Here is a 19,260-nt window from a genome sequence, read left to right as displayed (position 1 = left end):
ACTTGATTCGAAAGACCTTATGTTATGTCTTTTATTGTGTTTGGTGAATGAACTACTGGGTTTTTGGAGACAAATAATGTAACTTTCGTTATGAATGTGATGATGCATTTTAGGCCATAGTTTACGCAAGTACAGGAACATAGTTGCGAATGCTCAAGTTTTTTTTTGTCATATTTGCATTTAAATCTCCTTCTGGAGATGTTATTCAGGGAAATGGCTATACATATGCTGACTTTACTGACTGTTTTTCATGTTTTATGCCTGAGATTCCCAAACTTCTTTTGCCAGCGAACCCCTTTGACCTAAAAATATTTACTTCAAGCCTCTCTGATCATTTCATTTAATATTTCAATAATTTTACAACACATTTGCATTTCCACGGTGCTCTGATGATTGTTAATAGTCTCTGACATGGCATGGAGGTAAACAAATAAAATATTTAATCTTTTTTTAACATGTTTTATTTTGATTGTTTTTATTTTCACTTGTTTTTTTATTTTATTAAATTATTAGCTATTCATAAACTCATGAACCACCTGCAGTTTCCGCTTGAACCTCATTTCGGGAGACCCTGTTTTATTAATTCTTCACTTGGCAGTATTATTTTAGGATCATTGAGATACATTGACAGTTTTTAAGAAAATTATGAGTATTTCATTTCACTTAGAGTTTATTTTATTTCAAATTAACTATAATAACCCTTGTTCATGGCGCAAGACGTGATGTAATGGCCAAAGACATCCATCTGTGCAGACCATATTATATTCTTATTATGTATTATATATTCATTTTCTTGTGTCCTTCACGAACGTCTCCATTTAGATGCCAGTGCTGACAATTCAGCTTTCTGTTTCAACATAACATTTATACCTTCAAATATTCCTGCCAAACCTTTAGCACAAATCTTAAAGCATTTTTTTTTTTCTAGGCCAACTAAATTTAGAATCTTTTCTTAACGCCATGAGGAATATTGGATGTGTTTTTGCAAGAGGCTTTTCTCAGTATTCTGGGCTTTGAGTTTGATGATAATAAATTTGACAGGATTGTAAAAGCACAATCCTAAATAACAGGAAATTGAATACATTTCGGCTGGATGGATGGATGAATATTGCTCTAGAGAAACTTCTTCTGGCCTGGGATGAAGAGCCGTGATGAATCATAGCGGGATGTTGATGACTACAGTGGAACACTGACCTAGAACCGGAGCGAACCGCGTAAACCCATAAATCGCCTTTTCTCAGAGAATTATTGAGGTTCTTAAGATACAAAAGGGTTTTACACACTGATCAAAATGACATGCTGCATGAGTAATAGGATATCTCAAAGGCGTTTGTGAAAGCAGAGACCCTGTTGTCTGGGATTGTAAAGTCTGTTCTGTTCGTTTGGACCCGATCACCCCTAGGGCTGAATATGGCTCTATACCTGGAGATATGAGAACCAGACCCTCCAGTTCAGTGGTTCAGGTGAAATAAAGACGCCACAAGTAATCCATCATACTGCATGTCTTAGCATCACAGGGTTTTTCCCCACAGCAGTGAATGGACGGCACAGGTGAGAGTATGCAAATGAAGTTTATAGGACATGTATATGGTGTGCACTGACCCTGCCTTCCCACAGGAGCTCGTCTGAAGGTTACTTCTCTCCTGAAGACAGCTGGTGCACTAACCCCGAGACGGGATGGGACGGGACATCTCATGCCTCTGGATTAGGTCTGTTTCCTCCAACAAAGAACATGGGGCTTATGAGGGCCATTCTACCAAATGGGGGCCTTTTGTGTTCCTCATTAAAGGTGCTCTAAGCTGTCACGTGTTTTTTAGGCCAAAAATTTTTGTCATATACAGCAAACATCTCCTCACTAGATATATCCGCTAACTGCCTGTCCCCTGAACACACTGTAAAAAAACACGATCTCTGTAGACAGCCCAGGCTCCACAAACGGCAAGAAAAACAAACTGGCCCAGCCTGGACCACGAAACACAACAAACAGTGTTCCAGCCAATAACCGACGAGAATGATTTGGGGGTGGGGGTGGGGGGGTTAGTGCGCGTGCACATGAAGAGGGGTGTGGAGAAGAGAGAAGCATGAAGAGGGAAGTTAGCTAGAGGAGAGATGTCCTAAACAACGACAACGACTAACGTTACAAATGTATATTCTTGAGAATTTTGATATGGCCGACACACGACCAAAGAGACGACGTTCCGATGAACAAATAACAAAGAATAGGGAAAAGGAGAAGGAACGCGAAGTCCCGAATTTACATCGGCACATACATTTACATACTCCGCCGACAGAAGGGCTTCCAATTCGACATTCAGGTGGCTCTGTTTTTGCTGGACAGGAGGGTAAATCCAGTTTGTTTTTTCTAAATGGTTCATGACTGTCTCAGGAAGTACGGAGGGGGAGGGGGAGGGATGAGGAGGAGGGAGGGTCGAGTAAGCCTCCGTTTTGTTTGACATACTTTGAACGTCAACAAGAAGTGACGTCACCCAACATCACTTAGAGCAGCTTTAACATGAGTAAGACTTCAACAGTGAAGAACTGATGGTAGATAATTACTACAGGAACACATACAAACACACACACACATACACGTGACGTGAAGTACTCGATACGTTTTCTCCGGGAAAATCAAAAGGATGTGTGTTTTAGGCATGCTCCAGGGAGCCATTCTATGACACATGAAACGAAAGAGCATTATGCAAAGAAAAGGGATTACCAGAACGATATTGTCTATAGTCTCAAATATAGGCCTTTATAATCAAACTATCATAACAGTGAATATTTTACCTCGTCCTCCTCGAAGACCTCCAAAACTAAATTAGGAATTGGGGCACTTTCGGAATGGTTCCTGACTCTTTTTATCCAATTAATTTACAAGAACTGTCCGTCATTTATCATTAAAGGGAGATTTAGGCAAGGAAGTATTCCCTTACTCCGACAGTCATTCCTGCTTTTCTTGGAGAAAAGCTAATCGCTGTCTAAATGGGGGTTGGTTCGATGTTAAAGTCTGTTTCTTTATTTCCAGCTACAGGACAGTCTTTGAGGATGTGTTTCAAATGGATTTCTGCTGTCTCTTGGATCCATTCCTGTCTGGCCTTTTGAAATGGAGGTAATGCAAGAACAGAATGATGAAATCACACAGTATTTTGCTCTTTGGAAATAAGATGTGGCTGCACAGCAAACGCTGTCGATGTTGTCATTGTACTCGGATCGTTCCTGCATTACAAGTCTGAGGTTTTGCATGTTGTTTATGTGATGCAGCTTTTGAATAATGCACAGGTTCGTTATGGATGTGTGCTTTTTTCATGTTTGTGCTGCAGTAAATCAGGGCAGATTCATGCATGTGCAATGCAGTGCATGCTGGTCCAATACCAGCACTGTGAGTTAGCATTATTCAATTATTTATTTAAGGCCATCATTAGAGGTCTTTCACATGACATGACGCATTACAAGTAACCGTGGCTCTGAATTACTTGTCATGTCGAATCAATTGATATATTTTATAATATTCTATTCTCGGTCCTATACTAATTATGGGATTAAATGGCATGATGACCATTTCAATTAATCATTATCCTTTAATTAAAACATAAATTACTGACACTAGATTAAACCGATCAATGCCGAGTTCGTTGCCCTTTCAACTCACTGCCTCACACATGAAATAATATTCATAACATATAGGGTTTAGCAGGGTCATACATTTCAGACGTGTTATCCTCTGGCATGGAAAACACAACAACTTTCATTAATAACATCTATAACAACATTATATAATGCTTAAAGGTCAATTATTATTATATTTTTTGATTATTTTTATTTATTTTGCTTTTGCATTCGCTTTTTGTCCCAAAATAACAGTAGGTTCCAAAAATGACAACTTATAGTGACTAAACGTGAGTTCAATGAATATAGTAGCCTATATTTTTTGGGGGGCTGGACAATAACTGTAGAAATGCTTTAAGCATATTGTTTGTTAGCGAATATTAACGAGAGTTATTATAAACTGTTACCGCCGTTTCCGATCTAGGCTGCGTTTTTACACTTATCCAAAATCAGAGGCGTCAGGACATCGTCGTGCTCGCACACACACACACACGCGCGCGCGCGCGCGCAGACCGTTGCACGAGGCTGCCTGAGTTTATGTGGCTCGTGCGCTCATGGAGAGCTGATGTGCGGCGCGCGCGTCTAAACGCTTCTGACGCCCTGAGAGTCTCTCAGATTTCAGGAAGTGTCGGAAGTCCTCAGCCTCTGTGTGTCTGCCGTCGCTGCTCTATATTATGGTCGTTCTGCCGTGATCCGCGCGGATTCCCGTCGGGCACCATGTCCAGCCGGTACAGCCCGAAGCGTGCGCTCCTGCCCGCGGTCTGCGCGCATGTTGTGTCCGTGCTGACTGTCTGCTGCGCCGGGAGGCTGTTTACAGCAGGTAACACACATTTAAGTGTAATTGCTTTATGCACTTATAACTTTCACATGACTGTGTGGCTGCGACTCAAAGATTTTGCGCTGTCTACGTAGTCAAGCAGCAGTTTTGGGCATCATGGGCACACATAAGTGAAACCGCACAGTTGTTTCTTTAAGACACTGTTTCTGCCTCATCTGACCCGTAAATTGCAAATGTTTTGACTTTGACAAGTAGCCTAATTTAGAAGTTTCCACATCCAACACACTATCTACAAGCTCACTTGGTTTTGTCACAGTGTGTTTTGGGAGCAGATTAAGTCTCTTTTTCTCAAAGCAGAACAACTGATGAACTGTTGCACATTTTGTATGAACAACATGCTCTGATGTTTCTCCAGAAAAAACAACTTTAGGGGATTTTTGTGCCTTGTTATAACAGAATATAACAATAACAGAATATAACAATAACAGAACATATTTGTGTTTTGCTGGTGGATTCTATTTTTGATAACTTTGTGGTTTGTCAGTATAGTTGTACACTATTTGGAGATGGCATACAGCTGAATGTGGTTGAATGTCACAAAAACCTTATACTTATTATACTTAAAATGTCATTTATTATTTCTTTTGATTTTGATTTCCCAGGAAAATGGAGCTTATCAGGGACAATAGGATATACATACATAAGTGATATATATATATATATATATATATATATATATATATATATATATATAAATGTATCATTTTATGATTATTAATTAGGCACATTTCTCCCCCAAATTCTCATTACAATAATGCAAAAAATCTTATTTTCATTTCTGTAATGAAGTTTTACTTTAAGACAAGTAGTAACTATAACTCTCTCTCTCTCTCTCTCTCTCTCTCTCTCTCTCTCTCTCTCTCTCTCTCTCTCTCTCTCCTCTCTCTCTCTCTCTCTCTCTCTCTCTCTAAACACACCATCACTGGTAAAATGCTCTTAATTAACACAGAAAACAATCAGTCCCTCTTTGCCTCCTGATGCTAAATGTATTTGTGTGCGTATGATGATTATGTTATTGTGTGCTCTGCTGAGTTAATTGCATGTAGACGATCAGTAATAGTTAAAAGCTCATTCATCATAGACACGGTAACTGATATGAAATGAGCGGGTTTGGTGGACGCAGTCAGGGTAATTATATGATGTGAGCGCAGGGGCTGAACTAATGAAACTAACCCGCTGCATGCAACAGTGGCAGATTTGATGAATGACACAACGTTTAGGGCGACATGGTGCTTGATCAGCCAAAGATACCCTCATTAAATCAGAGCACTTATACAAAACAGGTGTGTTTTGGGGGATGTGGAGCATCATTACTCTTACCATCATAGTTTACAGTATAGTTAGTTGCTGGTACTAGTGTAAAACGATGGTAAATTAGCCACCATCGTCATCAAGAGCAGAAATTATGCAGAGAAAGATTTGAAACATAATGTGCAGTGATTCCAATTAACGATTATTTTTTACTAAACAAAAGCGAAACTATATTTGGTTGCATAACGTTTTATTATTTACATTAAAGTATGTTTAAAAAGTAAGTAAGTTTCCATTTCTCAAGAACTGCTCCAATCGATTAAAATAGATAAGTCTTGAGTTTAAAGTGCCCCTATTATGCTTTTTGGGAAATTACATTTCATATCGGGCCCTATCTTGCACCCAGCGCAATTGACTTTGTACACCGACGCATGTATCATTCCTATTTATTTTTTTATTTTTCTATTTTTCCTATTCTCTGTCTTTTACAGCCCTGATGAGAACGTCGGTCTCCTCGGCTGTGAACCGCTCCTGGCGTGCGCCTGGCAAATCCGCCGTTATAATAGCAATGCGCCATGGAACAAGCGCGCCTGCTTTTAAAGGGAATGTGAGATGACGCTCTGATTGGTTTATTTCACGTTACGCCCAAACCACACCTATGAGTAATGTAGCTACTTCAGACCAACACATTTTATATTTGCGTCGGGCACAAGAGTCATTTATCCCGCCGGTATAATAGCAACAGCGCCCGAGATCCACCCACAAAGTTACTTGCGTTTCGTGCTTGATACTTGCGTTTCAGATCGTTAAAATAGGGCCCATAGTGTGTAATATTGCTGTTTGTGAATGTAAAAGGTCGGCAAAGTTTCAAATGGAGTTATTGTCTCCCGAAAGAAAGAAGTGATTCTGAACGGCCTGAAACGAGTCGTCAGTAATTCCAGTCTCACTTCCTGCTGAATCTGTGTATGTTTGTAACAGATTTGCATAATGCCAGTCAAACACGTGCCCTCAAACACTGTAGTTTATCTGAGACTGGAAGAGTTTGGTTTGTGTTGATCATGTTGAGAAGACGCTGTTTTCTGCTGCTAAAGTAAATCCACTTTGATGCACTTCCAAAGGATGAGGACTCACGCCCGAATTGATACGGTAAAACCAATGCAATCATTATCAAGGGCTGAGAAATAGCTGAAATTCAGATGTTCAGTGTTAATGGGTGTTTTGTTCATGACTCATGCTGTAAGCAATCAACCAATCACAGCAGAGGAAGCTCACGGAAAGTAGGGGTTTAGAGAGACCGAATCCTTGATCAAACCATTTCAGACACTGTGAGAAAAGAGCTGATGAAAATGTGTGTGTGTTTTTTTACCTTGCATGCATGTAAACCTATTGTAGAAGACTCCAAAACAAAATTAGGTACCTTAAAAATTGCATAATAGGGGCACTTTTGGAATGGTTCCTGACTTTTTGTCCGATTACAAGAACTGTCCTAGTCATTTGTGAGTCATTAAAGGGAGATAGAGGCAAGGAAGTGCAGAGGAACACAGAAAGATGAGTGTGGAAAGATGTGAGGTGGAAGTCAAGAGAAAGAACAGAGAGACAGACACGAGGAAGAGAGTTGAGCCCGTCACAGTGGGGTGTAAAACCAGAAACCAGTGATGTGACAACAAGGTTACAGAGACACACGATCAAAGCAGCGCTGCTACCAACATGTGTTTGAGAGAGGGTGTCGACTACTGTGTGTGTGAACACTGTCCCTGAGTCTTCTACAAACGCTTTCCCTCCAGACGCAGCATGTGGGAAAACCAGAGAGTTCGTTCCCACCTCTGTGACTGTGTTGGCATGTTTGAAGTTAAAGTTCAGCAAAAGATGAAAACTTTCTGTCATCATTTACTCACCCTCATGTCATTTAAATGTGCTTGAATTTCTTTCTTCTGTGGAACACAAAAGGGTCCAGAGTGTTTTTACACACACACACACACACACACACACACACACACACACACACACACACACACACACACACACACACACACACACACACACACACACACACACACACAGTAAGAATGCAATACATTGATCAAAAGTGACATTAAAGACACTGACATATAATGTTAAAAAAAATCTATTTCAAATGACTGCTGTTCTTTTGAAAGTTATATTTATCAAAAAATCCTAAAATATTTACAAATACTATAGAAATGTTTCTTGAGCAGCAAATCATCATATTAGAATGATTTCTGAAGGATCATGTGACACTGAAGACTGGAGGAATGATGCTGAAAATTCAGCTTTGATCACAGGAATAAATTACGTTTTACAATATGTTCAAATAGAAAACATCTATTTTAAATTGTAATAATGTTTCACATTGTTTCTGTTTTTACTGTATTTTTGATCAAATAAAAGCAGTCTTGGTGAGCATAAAGTCATATTGAATTCATATGATAACTTTATAAGAGGAAAAAGCTCTGAAATCTCATCCGCGGTCACGGTTTTAAAGGATTAGTTCACTTTCAAAAGAAATGTTGCTGATAATTTACTCACCTCGATGTCATCCAAGATATCCATGTCTTTCTTTCTTCAGTCGAAAAGAAATTAAGGTTTTTGAGGAAATTCCAGGATTTTTCTTCATATAATGGACTTCAATGGCAACCAACGGTTTGAAGGTTCAAATGTCCGTCTCAATGCGGCTTCAAAGTCTCGACACGATCCTAGTCGAGAAATAAGGGTCTTATCTAGCGAAACGATTGGTCATTTAATTAATATATATATATATGTATATATATATATATATATATATACTTTTTAACCACAAATGCCCGTCTTGTACCATCTCTGAGATGTGCGACGCATTGCGTAATCATGTTGGAAAGGTCACGCGTCACGTCATCTGTCCAAGTTATTTGTGTACTCCGGTTCAAAAACCTTAATTTCTTTTCAACTGAAGAAAGACAGACATGGATATCTTGGATGACATCGGGGTGAGTAAATTATCAGCAAAACATTTTTTGAAAGTGACCTTATCCTTTAAATACATCATGTCGCAGTCTGTCACATAACAAGTGAAAGCCAATAGCTTATGACTTCAGAAGTCTTGAAACATTGTGCACAAGTTGTATGGACTATTTTATTGTGTTTTTTTGTTTTTGTTTTGCATACACATTAATTGCATGGAAAACAGAATCTCTGATATTCTACTCAACATCTCCTGTTTGTGTTTCACAGAAGAAAGAAAACCAATCATTTTTGGGTGCACTGTTCCTTTAAGATTTTCATGCACTCACTTCCTCTGGGAAAGTAATAGAGCAGCTCGTCTTCCCACAATCCCCCCTGGTGTGAAATATGCGTGGCGGTGACAGGAAGTGGTTACCTGGCTGCCGTTGTTAAAGACTAATGAGTGAATTGATCAGAACAGGTGCCTCCCCGCGGTCTCACGGGGCCTGTGTTGCAGGAGTCCAGCATGTGGTTCTGCATGAAGGCTGCTGGAGGCTGAAAATGACTGGAAATCCTCAGTGGTGGGCTTTTATGAGCTGGCGTCTGCAGAGATTGTTCGTTTTATGGGTACGATCAGTTGTTAAATCCAGAAGGGTCACGGAGATGCCATTCGGAAGCATCTGTTATTTTGCATTATTAAAGTCAGCAGGAAATCAAAATTGACCTCATTTGTTTCTGTAATGCACATTTCTAGTCTTGTTGCGTATGATTCATCAATGCACGCTATTCGTTGTCAGCCAAAATGGTGTTTGTATGTTTTTTTTTTAATAGACCATGTAAATGCTGAAATCTAGAGAGCAAAGTGGATACTGATTTAATGCTCATATATCAATAAGTGCTTGAGATTTGGTGCTTATGCCTGCTTGACTTTGAATCACTATACCGTTCAAAAGTTTGGGGTAAATTCATACTTTTAATAGGCAAAGATGCATTAAATTATTGATGAATAGTGACAGTAAAGACATTTATTAAGTAACAAAATATTTGCATTGTAAATAACTGCTGTTCTTTTGAGCTTTATATTCATCATAGGATCCTGAAAATCATGGTTTATACTAACATATGAAGCAGAACGACTGATTTCAGCATTGATAATAATCTGAAATGTTTCTTGAGCAGCAAATCTTCATATTAGAGTGATTTCTGAAGGATCATGTGACACTGAAGACTGGAGTAATGATGCTGAACATTCAGATTTGATCACAGGAATACATTACAGTTTAAAATACAGTCAGTTCTAAAAGTATTTCACAATATTACAGTTTTTACTTTATTTTTGATCAAATAAATACAGCCTCGGTGAACAAACTTTTGAACGGTAATCATTTTGAAGGTAAAATGTGTCAAACGGCTGCTATATGTTGATTTTTTCTTAAGAAACCTTTTTGGCTCTAAGCACCAGTTTCATTTTTTGGGTGAACTGTCACTTTCTTTCTGTTTGAGTGTGTTTTTTGGTCACGTTACGTTGCAAATTGCATTCTTCATTTCATGTAGAGTTTAACATTCATACTGCCAGTTCGTTTTCGCCACATGTCCTATTCTCAAATGACAGTTTCAGGCGTACAGTACGTCAACGGTCAGACTGAGCAAGTGCTCGTCCACACACCCAGAAACGGATCATGGCAGAGCTGGAAACAGCTGAATGGGATTGAGTATCTGCTGGTGAATGCGTGACTGCCAGAAAGAGTTTCAGGAGAACCGGCAGCTGTTCATATCATACGCCGCTGGACTGTTGAGGGAGAGAAAGCAAGAGACACCCTGGAAAAACAGACAGTTGAGGGTGTGGGGGGTTAATGAAAGACAGACGGAGAGGAGGAGAGAGAGACGGATCCTGTGCAGTGACAGACAGCTGCACACAAGTATAGGTTAAACACTACAGAAGATGTCTGCACGCATGACTGCCTGACACACACACACACAGAGAGAGAGAGAGAGAACATTTAAACTCAACTGACCCCTTCCAGAGCGTTTTACCTTCTCAATGAAGATCAGGGCCAATTATGTTCTCAATAAAGCGCAACACTGACCGCCCACCTCTTCCTTTAAGTGCATTTCTTATTCATTTCTCTACGGGGAATTCAAAGACTTTAACCAAACAGTCAGCTCTGAGATAAATCACAATATTTCATGTGCTTAATGAATAAATGTGAATGTAAAATTTTCGATTTTGATTTGAACTGAATAAGTATTGGTTAAAATTCTTTAATTGGGAAAGAAATTGTGAAAAAAGACAAAGGTACAAAACATATACTCATTAATTCCTTTCATTCATGCATTTGACATACGCTGTTATTCAAAGCAACTTGCATTGCATTCAAGGTTTACATTTATCAGTTCATGCATTCCTTGGGAATGGAACTCATGACCATGGCGTTGCAAGCATCATGAACCACTGATTGAGTTACAGGAATGCTATTGAATTATAGAAATGTGCAGAACAAGCTATTGACTTAAAGTTATGGTTATAAGAATAAAATGACAAAATATTGTAATATATACAAATATATAAGTAGTTTAAGATTGTAGCTTGATCATGGCTGCATAATTCGCCGTGAATTATAGAACTGAGCTGTTGCTGCTGAGGAATTTGGTAATGAGGATTTTAGTTGTGGAGAAAATGAATGATTTTTACTTTTGGCATTTTATTTTCTTCCTCTGTCAACAGTGTGCATGAACCGTTAAAACAGTCCTAAAAGCCGGTTTGAGCCTCAGTGGCGTCTGTGGGATCCTTCATGAAGTTATGATGAACATTTTTTGAACTGACTCTTGGTTTTAATTATAAATGTTCAAGGTGGTGTGTTTCAAAGAAGCATTATAAATTCAGAGTTCTGAGAAGCATGTTTTTCCACTTGAAAGTGGAGAGTTAGCATGAAGTCATAATGGATCTTATTTTCTTTCTTCTTAATGCATTTTTTTCTATTTTTCTGTTTACTCCATGAATTGTTTTGAATATTAAAATAGTGTTTGGCTTTTGTTTTGATTTGATTATTATTATTCATTGATAATATTGATAAGTCTTTAGAAGGCTGAATGGGATTGTCAGCAACAAATTCTGTAAATTTTAAATTGATCTATATTCAGAATCAAAAAAACTTTTTTCTTCATAATCTTTTGATTTCTACTATCTATTTTATCCTAGATTCTTTCCTACTGTCTAAAATAAAACGGTCAGTGTCAAACTCTGTAAATTAAAAAAAATGTATTATATTCAGAATTTTACAAAAACACATTTGTTCGTAGTATTTTAATTCTGGAGGCAAGGCATTGTTGTATTTCTCTAAAAAGCAGAATTTAATATATTTTTTAAAATGTAACTTTTGTTTTTAAACTTTTTTTTTCCCCACTGAAATGTTCTGTTAAAGGGGTCATATGATGGTTCTAAAAATAACATTATTTTGTGTATTTGGTTTAATGCAATGTGTTTACGTGGTTTTAGGTTTAAAAAAAGTCATTATTTTACACACACCGTACATTATTAATGTTCCTCAATGCCCCACCTTTCTGAAACGCGTCGATTTTTATAAAGCTTATTGTTCTGAAAAGCGCGGTGTGCTCTGATTGGCCAGCGATCCAGTGCATTGTGATTGGCCCAAATACTTTACGCGTGTGACGGAAATGTCACGCCCCTTACCATAGCATCAGCTCCCAAAGCAATAATGACAGGTAATAACGTCGGTACTACCTTCTCAATTCAAGCCCGAATCTGATCCGGTGTTTTGGCCGAATTTCGACCCCCGCCAAATTATTACCCCCTAGTATTGGTAGGTTTAGGATTAGTTGTGGGGGAGGGGCTAGGATTAGGGGTGGGGTTAGGATTAGGCAATCAGGTACTGACTTCAACGAGGGGGGTAATAATTTGGCAGGGGGTCGAAATTCGGCACAACACTGGAAAATGCAGATGACCAAGCTGATCGATCAAATTTGCCAGCGCAACTGGACCGAAATCAAACCATCAGATTGGTAAGATTTTATCTCATTGGGGACATAATTACTGATTATAATAGACTTGAACTGTCTTTTTACAGTACAGTACAGGCGGGAACACTATGTAAACATAAAACCATGTCTGCATTTGTAATCGTAGAAACGCTAAAACAAGCATTACTCTATACTGCTCAGAACTCACGTTTGAATAGTCAGTAGCAAATTCTTAAAATATGAAAACATGCTTACATGTGTCTGTGAGTTAGAAGCACCAGACTGTACATGCAAAGATGGAATTGCCCCAATTTTTAGAATCAGTCTTGTACTCTCGCAGGTTCTGGAAACAGTCCTCCGAAAAATGCACAGCACAGTTGAATATTTTGGTTGTACTGTTCTGGAACAGTGTTGGAAATAAAGCTTAACCACTGTTTTCTAATTGTGTCCTCTTTTGGGAGGCCAAACAAAGTAGTTATGCTTCGCAACGAAAAACACAGCGTCTCCACGACATGGTGGAGTACAGTAATACAGCGAGAATAAAAGTTATGCCTTCTTTATCTGCGTATACATTTGGGCGGTGTTATGAAACTCTGCCCCACTATGGACTGCGTGTTCCCAGGGGCGGAGTTTATGTAAATTTTAGGGTTGGTGATGTCACTAACCCTGGAGGAATGTCGTGTAGTCTCTGCCAGCCGTTTGTTGTAGTCCTTAAAAAGCGATTTCTTTAAAAGCAAATATCTCCCTTTGCTTTGAACTTTGGGCGTTGTAACTTTGCAGATGATGTTTATGATCAAACAGCGACATTACACACTAACTAAAGTTAGAAAAGTGAAATCATACTCAACCACCCCTTTAACAACAAAGAATATATATTTGGATTTGAGACTTTGAGCTGTGTAACTCTGCAGATCTTACACATGCACAAACAGTTACATAACACACTAAACAAAAAGGAAAACAAGAAATCGCATCTTATGACCCCTTTAACTCCCCGGGAGCCCTAGACTTCCCAGTTTGAAGCTCCCTGTTTTACAGCACCATCATTGAATTACTTTAAAGTTGTAAAGACTCTTCAGATCACTCTGGCCTTTAGTGGTCTGCAAGTGTCCGTTTGGCTCCATAAAATCCTTCAATAGGATTCAACAACTTTTTATGGTGGAATAAACAATTAGTTGCATTTAACTCAGTCAAGTTGGACAGAACTAATTGTTTCATTCCAGCTTTTTCTAGTTTGAGTTTCTCATCATGTTTCAAGATGTAGCTGTGGTGCCCTTGATGTGGGGAATCAAGGCCTGTGATGTGATTAATCATGAATCCAGTGCCGTCTCACCCGTCATTAGGGACCCTCTCTGGGATTAAACGCCCTCATACGGGACGTCTGCTGCATTTTGAAGGAGTTTCAGTCTCCTTCGCCACATCACAGACCTACGCTGAGGCTTCAGCCTTCAGCATGGCTAATTTCCCCTCGTGTCCGTGAGGAAGTGTAAATCTGAGGTGCTGGGAATCACGGATCATTGGGCCCTCTGATGCAGAGGTCTGCTGCGTGCTCCTTAACTCACGGTTTAGGTGGTCTCAGGGGGTCTTCATGGACGAGTGGAGCTCGCGGTGTACACAGGTGTGACCCAGAGACTGAAGCAAAAAGACCCAGTGGAAGTGATCCATCACTTGGATAAAGGTGTGCGAGCGAGCTTTATCCAAAGCATGCTCGATCCGTCATGTGTGGCCGTGAATATCTTTAGTAGAGCAGTTGCACAGCAGGGAGATAGTAATGCACTACAGACCCCATCACATTTTGTGTTGTTTTACTCCAAAGCAGATATCTGCAGTATATGCTAGTACATCTCTAAAAGAATTTTTTAGTAAATGTACACATGCAAAATCTAGTCTTTTAGGCCTGCACGATATTGGAATATTTTGTTATATATAATATATTGTTTTTCTGCAGTATAAATTGCAATATAAAAAATACAGGAATTTTCACTTTGGAAAGAATTAATAATTCAAGTAAGATTTTGATTACGATTCTGTTGGGAAATTAATCTGCATAGAACATAAAAATAATTTTAAAACACGTTTAGGGCTGAACATCTTGGGAAAAGCTTGAACGATTTGGGTGGTGATGCTTCCCAACAAACTACTTAAACCTTGTCCGTAACCATAAAGAATTGGTATAAAATAATAATAATAATAATTGTGATTATTTATAAAAAATATTAAACAAAATAAGAAATATATTGTAACAATACTATTGTAGTGTAAAATAAAAAATAATCAAGTATTTAGTAACAATTATTTTATGGTGCAACTATAAAATGACAATGCTACTGTTTTGCATCCTATAATTTCCTCTTCATTTCAATATATCATGCAGCTCTACTGTCTTCAAGTGAAATTATCTGAATATTATTGCATCTTGTTTTCTATGGGTATATACTTTTTGTCCACTAAAATGCTCTGTAGAAAGGGAATTAATGAATGCAACTTTGTCTATCTAGTAATAGCATGTATCAAATAATGGTTTATAGGTGATGCAAATGTTCTGAACGTGTCTTCATTGCTTTTGTACATTGAAAATGTCATAAATTGAAGTTTTAGAAGGCTGTGATGTGTGATATAAACCGAAGGCTATTTGCTGCTTTAAAAAGCAACAAGCCATAGAGAGAGAGAGAGAGAGAGAGAGAGAGAGAGAGAGAGAGAGAGAGAGAGAGAGAGAGAGAGAGAGAGAGAGAGAGAGAGAGAGAGAGAGAGAGAGTGATGGGAATTTCATGGGATCTGTAAGAATTAGGATCAGAATATTGTGTAAACTTGTGCATAAAATGATAGTGGTTTTCAGCGTAACTTTTGAAAAGCAGAGAATAGCAACAGACATCATCAGCTCTGGACATTTCTGACTAGCAAACGGATTGTGTTGATCCTGTAGGGATGATGTCATGATCTCTTTGAGCAGCAGAGCTGCCCATGTGACCTGGCTTCGTCTAAATGTCACGTGAGGTTATCTGTGTGGCTCCTGGCTCTTCTCAATGGGCATATGCTGCTGGATCAGTGTGCCAAGGGCAGGTGGCTCTAGAGACCTCAGATGTCCAGCAAACACACCAGACCCCCTGCCCAAAAAAGGACCCCAGATAAGTTCTTCTGTGCGTAGACACTTCTCAAAATCCAACATATGATCAGTAGTTTAGTCGTCAGAGGACTGCAGAGGTCACACTGACCGCCCAGCAGGGGGCGTCACTCTCACTTTGTCCTGCCCAGGGATGTCATCAGGGAAAGTGTTTGAATAGATTAATTCTCCAGGCTCTTTTCTTTCTGTTCTATACACACTTGTATTTTGCACGGTGCTGCAACATTTACAGAAGCCCTGAAGAACGTGCAGGAGCTTAAGTTGTACAGTTAGTTGGAACGAAAAAGTGTTTTTACTTCTCAATGCCATAAGAGAACCCTTTTTCTTTAGAAAGCCATCTATATTCTGGCGCTTCAAAGAACTAAATAACCTCTAATGTAACATGGAGGGCATTTTAATATCAACACGAATTATTTGCAACCCTTTTTACTTCTTTAACCTGACCCACCTCTGAGCGAAACAAGGACTTGATTTAATTCATCAGGAGGATTGTTGGGATTGTAAAAAGTGGATGTTAATTCAGTCAGATGGAGCAAGTTCTTTTTATAAACATTTGTTGCTCTTAATAATGTGTGCACATAATAAGACCAAGAACATGTATTAAGAAAGAACATTGCGTAAATTGAGATTTCATGTTGACTGGAATTGCAATCTTTGACCGCAGCTCTTCGCTGAATCTGGGCTTATTACAAACTCTTATACTTATCATTCTCTCTCACTTGAAGATGATGTTATAGGAGTAACCCATTGCTTTGTTGCATGCAGAAATCACAGGTCTTGTGTGCCGATCTTCTTTCAGGACAGGACCCTGATGTCACCAGCAGACCTGCAGGGCCCGGTGTGTGTTTGTTTAGTGTCGTCTTGCAGCCTGAGCTGTTCGGACTGGAGGTCGGCCAGAATAAACACTCACACCACGATCACAACGTGGAGAGGAACGTTAATGAGATAAGAGCGGTTAGAGAATGATGCTCAGAGATGATGTTTCAGCATCACCAGCATTACTGTTTCTCATACTGAAGGTTGAGATGCAAACATTTTCCTAACATTGTGTGCTTGTGCTCCAGACTTGATAGATAGATAGATAGATAGATAGATAGATAGATAGATAGATAGATAGATAGATAGATAGATAGATAGATAGATAGATAGATAGATAGATAGATAGATAGATAGATAGATAGATAGATAGATAGATAGATAGATAGATGTTTGTGAATCAAAATACTAAATTCCTGTCATTTCAATGTAACTTCCTGTGGAGTCGATTCAATTCAAATCCATGCTTGAATTTTCCAGTTCTGAATTTTGCAGAACCCTGGTGAGCAGAGAAAAGAAAGAAAGAAAGAAATGTTATATATATTAACTCTGCTACAAGCTTGCATGAACTCGTTTCAAAGAAACACAAGGCTCTTTGGGGGTATTATAGTAAATCCCAGTGTGTTTTCACTCCTTTATCCCAACATGATGTTCACGACACCACTGATTACATTCATCTGTATCAGTTGATTATTTCATTATTCACAATAAGCCTGCACTCGTGGATCCGACTGACAATTTCCTGTTTTCTCCTGCTGAAGATGGAGAAGGGCCTGTCATTGGGTGTTCCTCATCATCCGTCTCGGATTAACTTTAATTCTTTTTCCTTAAGGCGCACAGAAGACCTGGGTCAAACATTTGATTCCAGTGTAAGGACGCTCAGGACAGTTTGTCGTTGTAGCGATGGGATCTCCATGCTCTCATGAAGAACCTCTGGAGGCAGAAACCTGTGTGTTTCTCTCCCGCATCTTTATCTCTGTCTCTATCTGGACTGCGGCCAGTGTTTTTTACACCGCGTCTGTTTGAGCTCTTAGTTCATGTGGAGAGTCATCAGCATGTCGCCCGTGGCGCTGATTTTCATAAATAATCAAATGCAGTACAGCAGCGGGATATGAACATGCTGAGTGGCTGTTTCACAGGGAGATGCTGTCACGGAGCTGCAGGTGTTTTCAAAGTGAACCATTAGTGGTTTACTGGGTGGTTGGGGATCACAAACAAGATCTTGGAGAACAGGGGAGACTTCCTGGAAAGACCAGCTAAGACCATCATTTACTGACTAGTTTATGCTTGTCATCACTTAAGTTCACGTTGTCCGGCGGTGTTTTTATGTGAGGGAACCCTTCCTGCATTGAGCCTGAGATCAAGATGAGTCCTCTACTGGTTAGTGTTAGTTTAGTGCTGGTCTGACTCCTGGGACAGCTTTTCCATGCTGTAAAATGGAGCTTGTGAAATTGGTCGAGCACTAAGGGGGAATGGTATAATGAAAATGTTTTAGCTTGGTATGAGAAACTTTATATAACAGCAAAAGTAGTAATGTTTGATGGAAGTTCTATGAATTTTTGCACTCTTATGGCATGATATATATATATATATATATATATATATATATATATATATATATATATATATATTTTTTTTTTTATGTGGTAATTACTATTTGAGTGAATAACTGAAATATTCATTTTAGAAATATTATCTATTCTATAAATATTATATATATATATATATATATAATATTTATAGAATAGATAATATTTCTAAAATGAATATTTCAGTTATTTCAATTATTATTTCAATTACTGTAACTCGCTTTATTTTGGTTTGATATATATATATATATATATATATATATATATATATATATATATATATATATATATATATATAAAACCAATTACTGTAACTCGCTTTATTTTGGTTTGATATATATATATATATATATATATATATATATATATATATATATATATATATATATATATATAACCAAAATAAAGTGAGTTACAGTAATCCAATCTAGATGGAATAAAAGCATGACTTTTTTCAAAAAAAAAAAAGATATCGACAGAATAGGTTTTACTTTTGCTTAGTCAAAGCTGAAAGAAACATGATCTGACCACTGTATTTATCATCAAAACAGCCCCTATCCAAGGAGAGGTTAACTCCTGAGATTTATTTTTGGTGTACTAAGAGAATCTGACAGACCAAACACAATTATTTCACTCATTAAACTTAAGAAAATTTAAAGACAGCCAGGCCTTCACATCAGACAAACTGGTCATAAGTGGGCTAGCTCCAGACCATTAGAATGCAGTGTCATCTGCATAGCAATGGAACGACAGACCATGCTTCCTGAAAATAGAACCCAATGGGAGCATATATAATGGAAAAAGGAATAGGAGCTAAGATGGACCCCTTGGGAACACCACACGATAAAGGAGCGGCCTCAGACCAATGTTCATCAATGTTAACTTTAAAACTTCTATTGGAGAGATGTGATTTAAACCATTCAAGAGCACTTCATTTTATGCCAGCACACTGCTCCGAGCGAGCAAGAAGGTCAGCATGGTAAAGTGTCAAAAGCAGCACTCAAATCTAGGAGCACAAGCCCCGCATAGATCCCAGTGTCACCAGTAGTTAGCAACATATCATTTAAAACCTTCGAACGTGCAGCTTCTGTCAAGTGTAGTTTTATAAAACCTGATCGAAAGAC

At 38.5% G+C, this 19,260-nt stretch overlaps 1 protein-coding gene across 2 annotated transcripts in view; it reads left to right on the top strand.

The window, feature by feature from the left end:
• Window positions 1-4,126: 4,126 nt before the first annotated feature.
• The window catches only part of adam12a (ADAM metallopeptidase domain 12a), a 113,535-nt gene continuing 98,401 nt past the window's right edge, over window positions 4,127-19,260 (top strand). For both annotated transcript variants that reach the window (XR_014032097.1, XM_081392828.1), the window contains exon 1: window positions 4,127-4,426. Coding sequence is in view for 1 of the 2 variants with exons in the window: in XM_081392828.1 (XP_081248954.1) it covers window positions 4,144-4,426 (283 nt within the window). In the remaining variant the exon portion in view is untranslated. The remainder of the gene's footprint in view (window positions 4,427-19,260) is intronic.

Source organism: Scardinius erythrophthalmus, assembly GCF_964197995.2.
Source record: "Scardinius erythrophthalmus genome assembly, chromosome: 18".
Classification (NCBI taxonomy): domain Eukaryota; kingdom Metazoa; phylum Chordata; class Actinopteri; order Cypriniformes; family Leuciscidae; genus Scardinius; species Scardinius erythrophthalmus.
This window is presented reverse-complemented; position numbering and strand designations above follow the sequence as displayed.